This window comes from Orycteropus afer, unplaced genomic scaffold (assembly GCF_000298275.1).
Source record: "Orycteropus afer afer isolate SDZICR_OR568_19922 unplaced genomic scaffold, OryAfe1.0 scaffold00061, whole genome shotgun sequence".
Classification (NCBI taxonomy): domain Eukaryota; kingdom Metazoa; phylum Chordata; class Mammalia; order Tubulidentata; family Orycteropodidae; genus Orycteropus; species Orycteropus afer.
In genome coordinates this window covers 11,764,563-11,782,754 of record NW_006921648.1, presented here as the reverse complement: position 1 = coordinate 11,782,754, position 18,192 = coordinate 11,764,563, and the positions used below count along the sequence as shown (strand labels likewise).

The 18,192-nt window shown below is 45.6% G+C and overlaps 1 protein-coding gene across 1 annotated transcript in view; it reads right to left on the bottom strand.

Annotated features, from left to right (window-relative positions):
- The window catches only part of SNX29 (sorting nexin 29), a 681,105-nt gene that overhangs the window by 592,204 nt on the left and 70,709 nt on the right, over positions 1-18,192 (bottom strand). The window contains exon 7 of the mRNA XM_007939635.2: positions 5,222-5,402. Coding sequence (XP_007937826.2) covers positions 5,222-5,402 — 181 coding nt within the window. The remainder of the gene's footprint in view (positions 1-5,221; positions 5,403-18,192) is intronic.

Genomic DNA, 18,192 nt, shown 5'->3' with positions numbered 1-18,192 from the left:
CCATGTTCCTCTTCATATAGTCGAACTTCTCATGTTATTCACTCAGAATACTGAGTGAATAAATATGGTGATAGGATATAAATAACCCTGCCACACACCCTTCCTGATTTTGAACCACACAGTATCCCATTGTTCTGTTTGAACAACCATCTCTTGGTCTATGTACAGGTTCTACATGAGCACAATTATAAATGTTCTGAATTCCCATTCTTCATGTTATCCATTGTTTGTTATGATCCACACAGTCAAATGCCTTTGCACAGTCAACAGAATACAGGTAAATATCTTTATGGTTTTTTCTTTCAGTCAAGATCCATCTGACATCAGCAATGGAATCTCTTGTTCCATGCCCTCTTCTGAATCCAGCTTGAATTTCTAGCACTTCCCTGTCTACGTACTACTATAACTGTTTTTAAAATATTTTCAGCAAGTGGGAGGGAAGCTGTCGTACTGCGGTAAATTGGAGTCAATGTCATGAGACAAAGTATGTGAGGTGATGTATGGAAACTGAATTAACTTTCACCCAAATCACAATAAAAATTTAAAAAAAAAAATCAGAAAAATTCTACCTGCATTTATTTCTGCATTCTGTTTGGGGCAGTTTTCTTTGGAATGAGCACAAATATAGATGTCTTCCAGTCGGCTGGCCAGGTACCTGCCTTTCAAATTTCTCAGCACAGACAAGTGAGCACTTCCAGCATTGCATCCACTTGGTGGTGCAACCTTCCATTGGTATTCCATGAGTTCCTGGAGCCTTTTTTTTTTTTGCCTGTTTTCACTGCAGCTTGGACTTCTTCCTTCAGAACCGTTGGTTCTTAATCCTACGCCACCTCCTGTAATGGTTGAACACCAACCAGTTCTCTTCAGTACAGTGACTCTGTACTCCTTCCACCTTCTTCTGATGCTTCCCATGTCATTCCATATTTTGTCCATAGAATCTTTCAATATTGCAACTCGAGATTTGAATTTTTTCTTCAGTTCCTTCAGCTTGAGAAACGCCAAGCATGTTCTTCCCTTTTAGTTTTCTAACTCCAGGTCTTTGCACATTTCATTATAGCAATTGGCTTTGTCTGCTTGAGCTGCTCTTTGCAATCTTTTGTTCAGCTCTCTTCATCATTTCTTCCATTCACTTCAGCTACTCTATGTTCAATACAAGTTTCATAGTCTCTTTTGGCATCTATTTTGGTCTTTTCCTTCTTCCCTGTTTATTTAACAACCTTTTGCTTTCTTCATGTATGATGTCTTGATGTCATCCCACAACTCCTCTGATCTTTGGTCATTTGTGTCCTACATGTCAAATCTATTCTTGACATGTTCTCTAAATTCAGGTAGGATATACTCAAGTTCCTTTTTTGGTTCTCTCGACTTGCTGTTTTCATTTTCTTCAGCTTCAAGTTGAACTTCCACGGGAACAGTTGATGGTCTGCTCCACAGCCAGCCCCTGTCCTTGTTCTGACTGATGATATTGAGCTTCTCCACCGCCTCTTTTCACAGATGTAGTAGCTTTGATTTCTGTGCGTTCCATCTGGACAGGTCCATATGTATAGTCACTGTCTATGTTGTTAAAAAAAAAATGAATTTGCAACGAGTAAGTTGTTGATTTTGCAAACTGCTACCATGCAGTCTCTGGGGTCATTTATCACCAAGGCCATATTTCTGATTGCTGATCCTTCTCTGTTTCCCACTTCTGCATTCCAATCAGCACTAATTATCAATGCATCCTGACTGCACTCTTGATCAACTGAAGACTTCAGAAGGTGGTAAAAATCTTACATTTCTTCCTGTCTGGCTTTATTGGTTGGTGCATAAATTTGTTAATAGCCATAATAACTGGTCTTCCTTGTAGGTGTATGGATATTATCCTACCACTGACAGCACTGTACTTCAGGATAGATCTTGAAATGTTCTTTTTGATGGTGACTGTGACACCATTCCTCTTCATCATTCCCAGCATACTGGCACATGATTGTCTGGTTCAAAATGCCCTATACCAGCCCATTTCAATTCACTAATGCCAAGGATATCCATCTTTATGCATTCCACTTCACTTTTGATAACTTTAATTTTCCTAGATTCATACAATGTACATTCTGTGTTCTGATTATTAATGGACGTTTGCAGCTATTTCTTCTCATTTTGAATTGCGCCACACCAAGAAAGAAAGGTCCCAAAAGCTTTCCTCCATCCAGTCATTAAGGTCGACTCCACTCTGAGGAGGCAGTTCTTCCCTAGTCTGTTTCGAGTGCCTTCCAACCTACGGGGACTTCTGGCACTATATCAGACAAGGTTCCCTGCTATTCAGAAGGTTTTCAGTGGCTAATTTTTTTGGAAGTAAACCACCACATCCTTTTTCTTAGTCTGTCTTAATCTGGTAGCTCTGCTAAAACCTCTCCACCGTGGGTGACCCCGCTGGTATTAAAATGCCAGGGGTACTGCGTCCAGCATCACAGCAACACACAGGCCGCCGAAGTAAAGGAAACAGACAGTGGTGGATGCCACTCTGAGCTACCTGCAAACGGTCCACTGGAAAGGCCTTCAGAAAAACTCATTTCAAGAAACCTAAGTATGTCCTTAACTACAGCTGGTTAATGCTCAGGTGGTCCAGACATTCCCAGCCTCCCAACTCAGACCCCACGCTGCACACACATACAGTCAGCATCAGTCGTCCTGGCTCCTGCGGGAATACGGAGCAAGTGGACAAGGCACCCCAGCCAACAGAGGGAACTCTTCAACGGGAGAACTTCAGGGCATTTTAAAGAGCCCTGGCGCACAGTCCCAGAGAGGGCTCCACAAACTACGGTGAGAAGGTGAGGCAGAGGAGGAGACTGCAGCCAGGCAATGAGAGAAGTGAAATCCAGGGCTTTGAACACATTCATTCCACTGCTGAGAACACGCATTTCCACCCCAGATATACTGACTCAGAATCAACATTGTAACAAGATCTCTAGATGGTTCTTAATAATTCTTATAATCTTGTGATTCTGATAATCTTATCCTTGTTGTTGTTGTTGTTGTTGTTATTTGCCGTCAAGTCAGCCCCGACTCATAGCGACCCCTCCTTGGGTTTCCGAGGCAGTATCACTACGGAAGTAGGATTGCCCAACCTTCCTTCCGAGGAGTGGCTGGTGGGTTTGAAGCGCCAGCCTTCTGGTTAGCAGGCAAGTGCCTTAGGCACTATGCTACCAGAGCTCCTATCTTATCCTTATCATCCTATAATCTTACTATTTTTATCAACTGAGGGTCTTGTTAAAACATACATTCTGATTCAATAAATCTGGGGTGGAAATGCAAATTCTCAGTAGCAGGTCGAAGCAGGATGAAGCAGTTCAAAGCCCTAATGAAATTACTGGACTGCACTGAGGTACATCTCACTGGATTAGGTGAAATTTCCCTGTTGACATCTGGGCACTGCTGATGGGGAAGTCATTCCAGAGACCAGGGCAAGACTGAGCACTGTCCTTTTGTATCGTCAGGTGATTCAAAAAACATTGTCTAGTCCAACACTCTCAGAGGGAAACCAGCCAGAGCCAGAGAGACCACAAACATCATCAGTATAGGGAAATGGCAGGAAAAAAACAGACTGACATGCTACCTTTATACAAATTATCTTTATACAAATTATGGTGATCTGAGTTATCCACTCCAGTGGGTTCAACAGCATTTTCATGTTTTTGACATGAATGACCATACTATCACTGGCTTATATTCGGTCGCCTACTTTTGCTGTGGGAAAATCATACCTCTCCACCCTGCTGAACAGGAGCCCTGGTGGCACAGTGGTTAAGCACTTGGTTGTTAATAGGAAGATTGGCAGTTTGAACCCACCAGCCACTCCATGGGAGAAAAATGTGGCAGTCTGCTTCTGTAAAGATAACAGCCTTGGAAACCCTGTGGGGCAGTTCTAATCTGTCCTACAGGATCCCTGATCCTACAGCAGTGGATACCCTGACGTTGGGTATGGACATGTGATTTGCACTGGCCAATAGCACGTGAGTGGAAGTACCACTGCAGATAGAAGCTTGGAGAGCCAGTGCTTACCTGGACCCATTCTCCTTTTCCCACCTTGGCAATCACCAAAGGACACGTAGAGGTGGCACTTCATCAGCCTAGGTCCCGAAACGAGAACCCCCCTGCTCACCCATAACAGACATGTAGCACAAGGAAGAAATAACTGCGGCTGTTTCAAGCCATTGCGGTTGTCACGGTGTTTGTTACTCTGCAGCATCACCTGGCCTGTGTAGTTATTGTCGGTTGCCTTAGACTCGAATCCGACTCATGGCAACCCATGTGCACACGGTGGAGCCGCTCCATGAGGTTGTCAGCAGCAGATCACCGGGCCTGGTTTCCAAGGTGCCTCTCAGTGGGTTTAAACCACCAACCTTCCAGCTAACAGTCAGCTTAACCTCTTTGCCACCCACAGGCCCTTAACCCAGCCTCTACTAACTGGTACTATCAACGGTATGTTTATCATCAAATAAGCTTTTTTTTTTTTTTTTTTAATAGCAGCAAACAACTTCTTTCCTCAACTTAAACCTTCCCTTTTTTTTCAAAAAAAAAAAAAAAAAGTCAATTAGCAATTGACTAACTTCAGAAAACAAGCAGCTCAGAAGAACATAGCACATGAGATAAAACAGAACATGAAACTGGCCACTAACCACCCAACATCTAAAGAGGAAGAAACTTGGCATCTGAAAGAAGCTCAAATTAAATTTCCACGGAATCAAGAGCAGACCGTGTCCTGAGACCACAGTTTGTTCCCCAGCCCAAGCCTTAATAATAGCAAACATGTATTGAGTGCTTGCTGCATGCAAGTGCCATGCTGAGCCCTTTGTGAGGATTCTCTCATTCGTTCAGCCAACTATCCCCACAGCACAGCTGAACAAACAGAGGCTGTTGGGGGAACTGGCTTACCCCAGGTAGAGGGGCTGGGATATAGAGCCAGGCAGCCCAGTACAAAGCATAGGTCTGAACCACACTGCCTCGCGGGACCCGGACTCACCCAGGTACCTGAGCCTGCTGCACCTCCCCCCATGCCGCAGCCCAGACCACCCGGTACCTGGCTCCTTCCGGGACCCCGACCCACATGGGTACCAGAGCCTGCCGCACCTCCTCCTGGGACCCCGACCCACGTGGCTACCTGAGCCTGCCACACCTCCTCCCAGGCCCCAGCCCAGACCACCCAGGTACCTGCCTCCTCCCGGGCCCCTGGCCCACGCGGTACCTGAGCCTGCCGCGATCGGCCAGGAGCATGTGCAGGTAGCGCTCCAGGGAGTGCTCGTTGAGGGCACAGCGCAGCCAGGCGCGGCCGCGGCCCACGTCCGAGGCGATGTGGCGCAGGGCGGAGAAGCGCTGCAGCTCGTGCTTGTTGAGGACCTCCTTCACGTAGAACCAGAACACGGGCTCTGGGGAGAGACGGGACGGCGCGTCACTCGGGCCTGGCCGCCCAACAGCTTTAGGGTGGCATTCCCCCCATACTCGGGAGACCCAGAGAGTCCCTGCTGAGCACAGGAAAGGTGCGCACAGCACAGGGTCCCCAAACTGGTCATGCAAGGATGACCACTGCTAACATGTAACTATTTCCTTCTGGTCTGGTTTCCCGAAATTTTCTTTTTCATATATAAAAGTCGACACTTACGGTAAGTTAAGTTATAGCCCCCACCGGTGCCCACATCTTAATCCAGGCCCGGAGACCACAGGTCACTTTACATGGCAAAAGGGCCCGTGCAGGTGTGATGAAGGCTCTTGAAATGGGGAGGCGACACTGGATTATCCCTGTGGACCCACTGTCATCACTAGTGTCCTCATAACAAACAAAGGCAGAGGGGGATTGGACAGAGAAGAGGAGAAGGCAGTAGTAGCCAGGGAAGCACAGATTAGAGCGAGGCGGCGGCCGGCCAAGGAATGCCAGCAGCCTCCAGAAACAGGGAAAGGCAAGCAGCACACTGTTTCCTGGAGCCTCCGGAAGGAAACAACCATCCCACTACCTTGACTTTAGATGGAACTGACGTGGGGCATTTGGCCTCTGGAACCATAAGAGAAGAAATGTGCATTACGTTGGGTCATCACTGTGTGGAAATTTGTTAAAACAGTCACAGGAAGCTAATACATCAGAGTGTATGTACACGTGTGCGGGCGTGTACACGTGTATGGACACATACATACATGAACATGTATAATGGTGCATACTACACTGGTTGCTTTCTTTTCTTGTCTAAATTATGAACATTTTTCTCCTAGAACATTGAAAGGTCTCTGAAAACATGATTTTGGTGCTTTGATGTCCAACATAACTGAAATATTTCTCTGCTGCTGGGAATATGACCTATGTCCATTTTTCCCTAAACAAAGCAATGAACATCCTTGTACCTAAGTAACTGTCGTCCTCTTTTCCAGTTCCAGGGAAGAGCCCTCCCAAAGGAGCCCTGGCAGCACAGTGCTTAAAGCATTCGGCCGCTATCCAAAAGGTCAGAGGTTTAAACCCCCCAGCCGCTCTGTGGGACGAAGAAGAGGCAGTCCACTTCTGCAAAGACTGTCAGCCTTGGAAACCCTCCAGGGCGGCTCTGCTCTGCCCTAGAAGGCTCACCATGAGTCAGAATCAATGAGACGGCACCTGGCTTTTTGTCGTTGTTGTTTAGAAGAGACTTCTATATGTTGAATTACTAGCTCTGAGGATAAGAACAGATTTAAGGCCTTAAGGGAAAGTTTTAAAGTTTACTTTCACCCATAAAATAGTCATTCTTACAACTTATTTTTCTTCACAGCCTGCGTTTGTGATCCACATGCACACAGATTCTTACAGACCAGAATTCTAATGTATATATATTTCTGTGATCAATTTTCCTCACTTATCATTGACTCATGAACACCTTCTCCACGTGGCCAATAATAACAGCAATAACAGGAGTCACTATTTCATGAGCTTTAACTCTGTACCAGCCACTACAGGAACACTGTCCACATGGCCCCTGTCTTCGTAACAGCCAACGCTACCTCCAACTCAAAGAAAGGATGGAGGTGAGGTGAGTGAAGGAACTCACCCAAAGCTACACAGTTAACACCCAGCAGAGTGGAATGGGACCTCAGAGCTGTCTAATCCCAAACCACTAAATCTCACTGCCTTACGTACATATACATACACTATGATGTACTGAGGAACTCTGGTGGCACAGTCGTTAAAGCATCCAACTGCTAACCAAAAGGTTGGAGGTTCAAATCCACCAGCCACCCTGCAGGAGAACGATGTGGCAGGCTGCGTCCATAAAGATTTATGGAAATCCTACGGGGCAGTTCTCTGTCCTATAGGGTTGCTCTGAGTCAGAACCGACTTGAAGACAGTGGGTAAGGGGTAATGATGTATTACTTTCCTATGGCTGCTATAATAAATTACCACAACATTGGTGCTGACAATAATGCACATTGCTTCTCTTGCAGTTCTGGAGGGGCTCTGCCTGCAAAACTATCCTGTTCACACGGATACCGCAGGACAGAAAAGGCCAACCTCTGTGTCAGACCTGGGTTCCAATCCAGGTGTTGAAGATGCTCACGGACCAAGTCTTTGAGGCTGCCTCCCGAAGGATGCACTACATCCCATCTCCATCAACTGGACACCAGGGTAACAGCCTCTGTCCATGGGGGGTGTCAGTGACTGACGAGTTCATGGGTGATTAGAGGAAACGGGCATGAAGCCAAGTACAGCGCTCAGCACGAGGCCTGAGCACCGCTTGCTCAGTAAGCACCTTCTGCTTCAGTTATTTGTCTTCTTTCCTCCTCTTCCTCTCCAGTCAACAGCGTCTACATGTACATGCAAGGCACCCTGGTGATGCAGTGGTTAAGTGCTCGCTCAGCTGCTAACCAAAAGGTCGGCAGTTTGTGGGAGAACAGACCTGGTGACCTGCTCCTGTAAAGATTACAGCCTGGAAACCCTATGGGGCAGTCCTTCTCTGACCTGCAGGGTCATTACGAGTCAAAACCAACCTAACAACGGTGAAAACTGTATATACACATTGGAGTGTGTGTGCATATGTGCGTATCTGTGGATCAAGCCAAACTTTGCACTCCTGTAGATAAGGTTCCCAGGGATGACTGACAAAAAATACCAGCAGGGCACCTCACCCAGAACTACTCTCCCTCTCAATCCCTAAATACCAAAGTGACCCCTGCCCAGCCCATGGGCCCAGCCCACCAAAAGGGTACAACAGCCTTTCCTCTCTCCGAAGCCAGGACCACATCTGACTATATCTGACCACAGCCACACCCTGGACCAGCCAGTCAGTAACTTAATCATGACACACACAAGACCAACCCCCTGTACAGGTTTCTCCCACTACCTGAAAGCACAGCATGTCTATGAAAACTTGCACAAGCTGAGATGGCATAAAGCGGAGAAGCAATGGCCACCAATCTATACGGGGAAAATTTCTGAGCGTTCCCAGACCAACGAAACACGGGCTGGTCCTGCGTCATCCTCACAATCCTTGCTCTGTTTGAGCCCATCAATGGCAGCCACTGTGTCAGTCCATCTTGTTGACGGTCTTCCCCTTTTTCACCAAGCATGACATCCTTCTCCAGGGAACCGGTCCCTTCTGGCAACATGACCAAAGTTAGCAGAAGACGACAAACAGCACAGAGTTTTTGGCAGAGTGTATGATAGGCCTCAACGTTCACTGATGCCAAGAATTGAGACTCTAGGGACCAGAAGCAGGACAAAACCTTGGCTCTGATTCCAGTTCAGGCATTGTGTGACTTTAGGTAACTTATTTGGTTCTCTATTTTCCTCGTCTGTAAAATGAGGATAACAGAAACTACCCACCAGGGTTTGCTACGAGGGAAAACTGAGACTATATGAATATACGTTCAGGGCTTCCAATAAATGCAGTCAAGAAATGCCAGCTACACTTATTACACAGCGGCTGCAACAACGGCTCACGCACTGCAAGGATGTGAGGATGGCGCAGGACCAGGCAGTTCATTCATTCAGACACAGGGTCGCCGGGAGTCAGAGCCAACTCAGCAGCACCTAACAACAGCATAATGGTTGTTATTAACATAACTGGCGTAGAATTGGTGCTCGGTGAAAAACAGCGATTAATGTCATATTACACTGGAACCAAAAGCCAAGGCACTGACACAGGCCAAAAGCACCTTCTGTTCTATGAGAAACATATGCCATCTGGTTCCTTCATGAAGCTGCCTGCAGCACTACCTGTCCGAGGTGGGCGGCCACACCTGGCCACACACCACATCACTCACCTCATTGTGATCCCAGCCCTGTCGAATCATGTAACATCCTGATATTCTCTTGTGATTTTTTTTTTCCACTAATTTTGATTTTTAAAACACTGCATGAAAATATTTACCTCAACTGCTGAGTTTTTTTGGTACTCCCTTAAATATTATACCCAGAAAGTGCATCACTTGATCCACCCTAGTCTCTGCTCTGGACCACAGGGTTCTCCTCCAAGTTCTACGTGAACCACTGGGACAGAGGCCCTCTATTCTTCTAGTGGGGTCAGAGGCCCTCTATTCTTCTAGATGGGGTCAGCAAACTATCTGTGGGCCAAATCAGGCCTGTCACCTGCTTTGATAAATAACGTTTTATTGATACACGGCCACATCTAATTGCTTACATATTATTTGTGGCTGCTTTCAAACTACAGCAGGAGAGCTGAGTGACTACGACAGAGCCTTAAGGCCCACACGGTCTAAAATATTTACTATCTGGCCATTTACAGGAGAAACCTGCTGATCTTTGCTCTAGAGTGGGAACTCTAAGAGCCACGTGAACCTGGAGCTGCCTGGGGCCACTTTCCCTATCAGCTAAAAAGAGCTCACATGGGAAAGACACCTCCAGATAGAAGCTGTGATGAAAATGGTAGATGTTTGTCAAACTCTATTGCAGTCCCTTAATCCAACCTAACCCCTAGATTTCCCATTCAAGTGAATTAATATCCTTCTTTGTTTGCTAAGTCAGTTTGAAGGGGTTGCTGTCACTTGCAGCCAGAACAAGTCTAATGCAGTGAGATAAGGAATGTTCTATAAAGCTCTGGCATCATGTATCAATAGTCAAGAACACACTAGGCCCTGAGCAGTACCTGTCCTGCAAGGCCATGCAGAGCAGTGCATCCTCATCAGAGCCAAATGCCAGGCATCGCCCAACAAGAGACAGAAACCCCCCTACACACAGTAGGGCTCCTGGTAAACAAACCGAACACACTACCATGGAGTCAACTCCAACTCATAGTGACCCCACAGGACAGAGGACTGCCCCCAGAGAGTTTCCAAGGCTATAAATCTTTACAGAAGCAGGCTGCTTCATCTTTTTCTGTGGAGAGGCTGGTAGGTTCCAACTGCCAACCTTCTGGTTAGCAGGCCAATGGTTGAACCACAGTGCCACCGGAGCTCCATCTGATAAACAAAGAAGGGTTCGTTTTCCTTGCATAATTAATCTGCAGGTAGGCAGCTGGTTCAAAGGCTCCATCATGGCCAGAATCTCCTGGTCGCAGCTGGCTGTCACGAGTCTGGACATCACATGTGCAAGCTGAGCAGGAAGAAAGAGTGCGGAAGGGAAAAAGTCAGCTGTTGCCCTTTCATCAGGTATTTCAGGAATTCCAGAAAACCACAAGGGAGTTGAGAGGGTGGGGAACAAAATGCCAGACTGTCTTCATCACTCATCACCCATCACACAGAGGAGGACATACTACAGCCCCAAACAAAACCAGGGTTTTGTTCAAGCAAAGAAGACACCCACCCACTGCCACTGAGCTGACTTCAAATCTTAACAATAAGGAAATAGCAGAACTGCCCCCACTGAGTCTGCAAGGCTACCATCTTTCTCCCACAGAGTGGCTGGTAGGTTCAAACTGCCAACCTTTTGGTTAGCAACCCAATGCTTTAACTACAAGGCCACCAGAGCTCCATGAAGAAGAAAAGGGGAATGGATTTCAGGTAGCAAATGGGAGAGTTGGCCACAGATGCTATCAATCATTCCAGGAAGCTAAGACCAAACAAGTTCTTCAGTATTCCAACCTGAGACCTGGGCTAACACAGGGGGGGTCCCAAAGTCTAATCACTTAGGCCACGCTGGACCACGGGGCAGAAATGGATGCATCTGCTCTGCGCCCTCAGCAGACACTCTTCCAAGAGCTCCTCCACCAGGAGCAGCTGATTTGCATGTTCGTGGACACAGCAGAGGAGCACAGAGAGGGAACTGAAACCCCCACTGCGGTGGCAGGGACGGGGAGTGGGCTTCCCCTCACCATCAAAGGCCAAGGACCCATCTCCTCCTGGCATGTGCAGCTTCCTCCAAAATTAATTTTCTACAGAAACGACACTGTTGCCCTTGGTGACCCAATGAAGCAAAACACAGAGTTTGCCTTGGCTGACTTAAATGCCAACAACCCACTTTCAAAAATCCCCAAAGAGAACGAAGGAAGTCAGTGTCTCTCACTTTACTGCTGGGCTATATTAATCCCACCTGCTTGCAACTAACCGCGACCAGAGGCAGAGAGCAGCGTGAACGCTAGGCCTCACAGGAGAACGACCCACATGCTCTAAGTCAGCGTTCTTGAGTCATTATGTTGAGCACAGTCCTTCGGTGACCTGTGCGAAGAAGACTGTGAAGTAGTCAAGGACTTCATTTTATTTGGGTCAAAAATCAACCCATGGAAGTAGCATGCCAAGAACTCAGACTTACTGTATTGGGCAAATATGCTGCAAAATACTTCTTTCAAGTGGTAAAAAGCAAAGATGTCACCTACAACACTAAGGTGTGCCTGACCCAAGCCGCAGGATTTTCAATTGTCTCCTGCACAAGTGAAAGTGGGACAATGAATAAGAAGACAGAACAAGAATTAATGCCTTTGAAGAATAATGAGTACACACCACGGACTGCCACAAGAACAAATCTATCTTGGAAGAAGCACAGCCAGAATGCTAGCTAGAAGCAAGGACGGCCAGACTCCGAGTCACACACTTTGGACAGGTCATTAAGGAGGGCCAGTCCATAGAGGAGGACTTATGCCTGGTAACGTAGGCGGGCAGCAAAAAAGAGGAAGATCCTCTAGGACGTGGAATGACCCAGTGGCTCCAACAATGGGCTCAAACACAGCAACAGCCGTGAGGAAGGTGCACGAGTGGGCAGTGTGCCGTCCTCTCATATGTCAGGTGCCATGAGTCAGAAGCAACTAGATGGCACCTGACATAACAATATATAACCTTTCTATAAAGAACTCTCTGGTTCTGCCTTCATCAGTCAATTTTTCCATTTAAAGAAAAGCACCAACTGCAAACAAACTCATGAAGAAACAGAAAGAAAAAAAAAGGATATATACCCCAACTTATTTTAAGAGGCCAGAATAACCTCGATAACAAAAGGAAAATGAATTTGTTTTGTAAACTTTTACCCAAATCACAATCGAAAGCTTTTTAAAAATATATCAGAAAAAAAGAATTTTTTTTTAAATACCATTTTTAACAACATCAAAAATCACAAACACCTGGGAATAAATCTAACAAAAAATGTTCAAAGTCCTGGCCATACCGCTGCAGCCCACCCCTCCTCCAGGAACCCCCGGTGCCCTGCTGGGTGAGGGAGGCCTGCTCTCACCTCTCCCATGCAGAGCCGAACTTGAAAGGGGAAATGAAGAAGCCTGTGGAGGGAGCTGGAGGAAAAGGAGATGGCTGTTTCCTTTGAAGATTCTGCCAAATATGAAACCAGTCAGAAGTGCCCCGAGGCAACGGGACAGAGAGACGAGAAGGGTTTCTTCCCAGTTGGGATCTCTTGAAACCCATTGCAAACGCTGAGGGGTAATACAGCAAGAATCGTATTCTCAATCACCAGACCGGGACTTTGGGGACAACGGACAGCTACGATCACCCTGATACCTTCCACTAGTCCCTGCCTCCCATCTGCGAGCAAAGGACATCCAGGTGATGGTGAGACAGACCTGAGAGAAGGACTGGACCCTCCCAGGGAGCCCTGCAGTCCCATCTGGAAGATGAAAATGGCGAATGAATTTATCTGTGGCCTTAGCAGACAGTGTCTCTCCTTCCATGGGCCATGTCGGGAGTGGCCACCAGTTAACAGCCAGTGGACACAGACAACTGGACAAAAGAAATGAAAATGCTGACTCTAAAATTCATAGGAAACTACAAGGACACTGAACTGCAAAAACAATCTTGAACAGGAAGAAAACAGAGGACCCACACTGTTCAATTTCAAATTTTATTAGAAAGCTTCAGTAATAAAAAGTATGGTTCTGGCACAAGGCTGCTTATTAGACAAGTGGAACACCATGATGACGCCCGAACCAACTGCTTTCAGCAAGAGTGCCAAAAGGAGTCCATAAGGGAAGGACAGTGTCTTCAACAAATGGTGCTGTGACACTCGGATATTCACATGTGAAAAAGGAGGTTTGACCCCTACTTTACACTGTGAACAGAAACCCACTAAAAATGGATCAAAGGCCTAAACAGAAGAGGAAAAACTATTTTAAAAACAAAAACCTCTTAAAAGAAGACATAGGAGTCAATCTTTATGACATGCTTGGGTGTGGTAATAGTCTCTTAAATATGTCATCAAAAGGACAACCCACATACACAGAAAAAAAAAATAAACTGGACTTTACCAAAGTTAAAACACCTTTTAGGCATCAAAAGATGCTATTAAGAGAACTGAAGATATAATCTTCAGAATGGGAGAAAACACACACAAATCATGTATTGGATAGGGGTCTAGTATCCAAAATATATAAAGAACTCACAGAACTCAGTAACAAGAAGATAAACCACTCAACTAGAAAATGGGCTAAAGACTTGGGGAGATATTTCTCCAAAGAAGATATTCAAACGGACAACACATACATGAAAAGAGGCTCAGCATCTTTAATGGTCCGAAAAAAACCAAACTCACTGCCACCAAGTCAGTTCCGACTCATAACGACCCCTTCTTGGGTTTCCAAGACTGTAAATCTTTACGGAAGTATACTGCCCAGACTTCCTTCCACAGTAGCTGGAGGATTTGAACTGGCAGCCTTCTGGTCAGCAGTCAAATGCCTTAGGCACTACGCCACCAGCGCTCCTCTTTTATGGCTAGGGAAATCTAAATCAATACCACTTCACACCCACCAAGACAACTATAATAATAAAAAATTATAAAGAACAGAAAAAAACAAGCATTGGCAAAGATGTGGTGAAATGGGGACCCTCACGAATTGCTGGTGTGAATGTGAAGCGGTGCAGCCACTGTGTGATAGTTTGAAGAGTTCCTCAAAAATTCAAATACAAAATTAAAAAAAAAAAAAAGATGTTCCCGGAAACCTACAAAATATTTCTGAGAGATATTAGACAGGGCTTCAATAAAGGAGGCATATACCACGTTCCTGGGCTGAAATATCCAGTATGGTGCAAATATGAATCCTTCCCCAATTCATCTACTGATTCAGTGGAATGCCAATCAAAATCCCAGCAAGTTGGGGTGTTGGGGTGTGTGTATAAATTGATAACATAGCTCAAAATGCACATGAAAATGAAAAACGCCAAGAACAGCCAAAACAATCTGAGAGAACAAAACTGATACACTTACACTTTGCACATTCAAAGATTTTTCATAACAATACAGTAATTAAGGCAATGTGTCACTGGCACAAAAACCGACATATATAGTAGGAAGTCATAAAAAGACCTAAAAATCCATGGACATCAGACTTATGACAAAAGAGGTCCTACAAGACAGTTGAAAGAGTACTCAGTAAACGCTGCGGGTCATGTGGATGGTGACACAGCAGAAGAAACACTGACTCTCCACCTCACACCACACACAAAATAAACCCCAGGTAACCACAGATCTCAAAATGAAAGGTAAACCAAAACTATTAAAATCAGCATAGACTACCTTCAGGACCGTGGAACAGGCAAACACTTCTTAAACAGAACATAGGAGTGGTAACAATAAAGACTGATACCTGAACCAACCAAACCCACTGCCATCAAGTTGATTCTGACTTACAGCAATCCTATAGGACAGAGTAGAATTGCGGGTTTCCAAGGCTGTAATCTTTTCGGAAGCAGACTGCCACATCTTTCTCCCGCAGAGTGGCTGGTGGGTTTGAACTACCACCTTTAAGTTTGCAGCTGAACTCTGAACTACTAAGCCACCCGGGCTCCTAGGCAACTCATAAATCGGACTAAAATTAAGTACATCTGTTAATCAAAGGACATCTTTAAAGGAGTGAAATAAGTCACAGAGTGAATAGGAAAATATGTTTGCAATGCATGTATCCTAGGGAGATGTCTTATCTAGAATATATGAAGAACTCCTGCAAATCACTAAGAAAAAGAAAGCAATCCAACAGAAAAACAGGCAAAAGATTTGAACAGCCACTTTACAAAAGAGGCTATCTGAATGGCCAACAGTCTAAGAAAAGGGGCTCAATATTATTAGTCAGCAGGAAAAGACAACCAAAACCACAGTGAAATACAACTATACACCATGTAGTTCAATCACAGGGTTAGCAAGGAGGTGGGGTAACCACAACCCTTATGAACTGCTGCTGGAAACGTGAACTGATCTAACCACAATCTTTACCAAAACTCAGCATACACATATCCCATGACTCAACAATTCCACTCCAACTGCAATAGTTAATGTTGTGTGTCACCTTGACACAGAATGATTCGCTGTTACTTAGCAGTTATGATGTAGCCATCCCCCATGACAAGATCTGATGTAATGTAATTACCTCCATAATGAGATACGCTGTGAGCAGCCAATCAGCTGAAAGGGAGTTTCCTCAGGGGTGTGGCCTGCTTCCAACACATATGCATGGACATCATGGCAAAGTTCTATGGCTTCTGCCGGATCTGGATCCTGCCTCTGACTCACCATCACCTCTGATTTCTGAACTTGAACCAGGGTCCTGCTGAACTGCCTTTCGATCTTGGGATAGTTGCCTTCACAGCCTGTGCGCCAACAATCTGCCATTTTACCTGCAGATCTTGGCTTCATCAGCCTCCAAAACCAGCAGCCCACAATACTGCCTGCCAACCTTCAGTTCATCAGCCCCTGCACCTGTGAGTGTCAAGAGGCGCCTCCAGCTTCAGCTTTACTTTTTTTTTTTTTTAATTAGGATTTGGGTAAAGATTTACAGAGTAAATTCACTTTTCATACAGCAGTTCACATATACTTTGTCTCATGACATTGACAAAAATTTACAATGCAGCAGCTCCCCTCCCACTTCCTCCCCATAGTTACCTCCTCCCAGTGTCCATCCCTTCATACTCTTCTGCACCCTGAGCTATCTCCCTGTGCATAAGCAGCCCTTCCTTCTCCCATGATTGTTCTCTCCAGGGCGTGTGTCTACTTGAGGTAAATGTTTAACTCACATGCCTGTACTTTGTTGGCTGGAAACCACAGTTGTGGGTTCAATTCCAGACCTGAAGGGCAGCTAGGGACCATTCCAGCTTGACTTTTGACCCACTTACTTGGGAGTTGCCAACCTTTACAAATGCATGAGCCATTTCCCTAAAATAAATCTATCTCGCTCGTTCTCTCTCTCTCCCCTCCTCCCTCTCTCTCTATATATAAGCTTCACAGGTTTTGCTTCTCTAGAGAACCGAGCCTAAGACATCAACTGAAATGCATATATACTATCACCAAACACATGTACAGCAACAGTCACAGCACCCCTACTTACAATAGCCCCAATCTGGAAACAATCCAATTACCGTCAGTAGTAAAATGGATCAAATGTAAAATACTAAACATCAGTGGAGATGAATGGCCTACTGACACAAGCAGCAATAGAGTTGTTGAGTTAAAGAAGACAGACACAAAGAAACAAAATAAATAAGTGAAATCAGCTACCCATGCTGAGAGAAGGCAGAGGAGTGGCTATCTTGGAGGAGGAGCTGAGGCAAAGTAACTAGAAAGAGGGTGGGGAGCTGGCAAGGTTCGGTCCTTAATCCTAATGAGTGGATGCACTCTGCAATAGTTCACTGATGATGTCTGCATTATCTGTGAATAAATCAATGAAAGCTAAATTAAAAAAAAAAAAAAAAAAGCATTATTGCCCTCATTCAGTACCCAGAAAGGTGACAACAGGAATTCTGAAGGTGAGCTGTCACAAAGTTGACATGCTCAAAAAATTATTTCACTTATCATGGACCACGGTCCCAAAAAACCAAAGTAAAACATCAACATAAAGGGACAGGAAGTATTTTCCTCTTGGTTCCACCAACAGAAAAGCGACAGCATAAACCCAACAATGGCAACTGACACTGTGTGTCGGGTCGGGGGCACGACAGCAAGAGGGAGAGACCGTGGTGAACTAGAGGCAGCAGTGCGCACTCCAGCCAAGGTCAACACCACCCCAGAGGCACAGATCTCCCGGCTGAAGAAAAGCTACAAATCCCACTTTCACATGACATCTCACAACGTGTAAATGCTGGCACTTTTTTTCTTTTAAGCACATTGTTTAGAGTTTCCAAACCAGTTTCCAAACTGGGTCCTACATGCACTCTAGCCCCTGAGGACCAAATGCAGCCATGCCCCTGGTGGACACACAACACTCTCCATTGTTATTTTAACAATAGTATTTTGTTCAGTATGGTTACTGTGAGCTTGTCTCTCGTTAAAGGGCAGTGTTACTCATCTGTAAACAGAGCTAATGCAAAAGCCTGGTGGATTAGTTGGCCATTATGTGTTCTCTTTTGTCACTTTCAATTTAGTTAACCAAGCTAGAGTAGTCTACAGAGGAGTAAAAGTGGGCATGCAGCCCACTGCCCAAGGCAGGGTAGCTGAGAAGAGACAGACAGAAAGTTGGAGGCAGTTCGACCTGGGTAAGGAGTTACAGGACTGGGCAGTGTTTTGTTCCACTGTACACAAGGTGGCCATGAGTTGAAACTGCCCCAACACCTAACAACACCAACAAGGAACCCTGGTGGTTCTGTGGTTAAAGCACTGGGCTGCTAACCAAAACACTGGCAGTTCTAACCACCAGCCACCCTGCAGGGAAAAAGAGGCGGCAGTATGCTTTCATAAAGATTGCCTTGGAAATTCGACTCTGTCCTACAGGGTTGCATGAGTTAGAATCGACCCGATGGCAACGGGTTTTTTGTTTTGACCTGGATTCAAATCTTCAACTCTACTGCCTTTACCAGCTGTGAAAACCTGGGCAACTTAACTTTTGGGGGCCT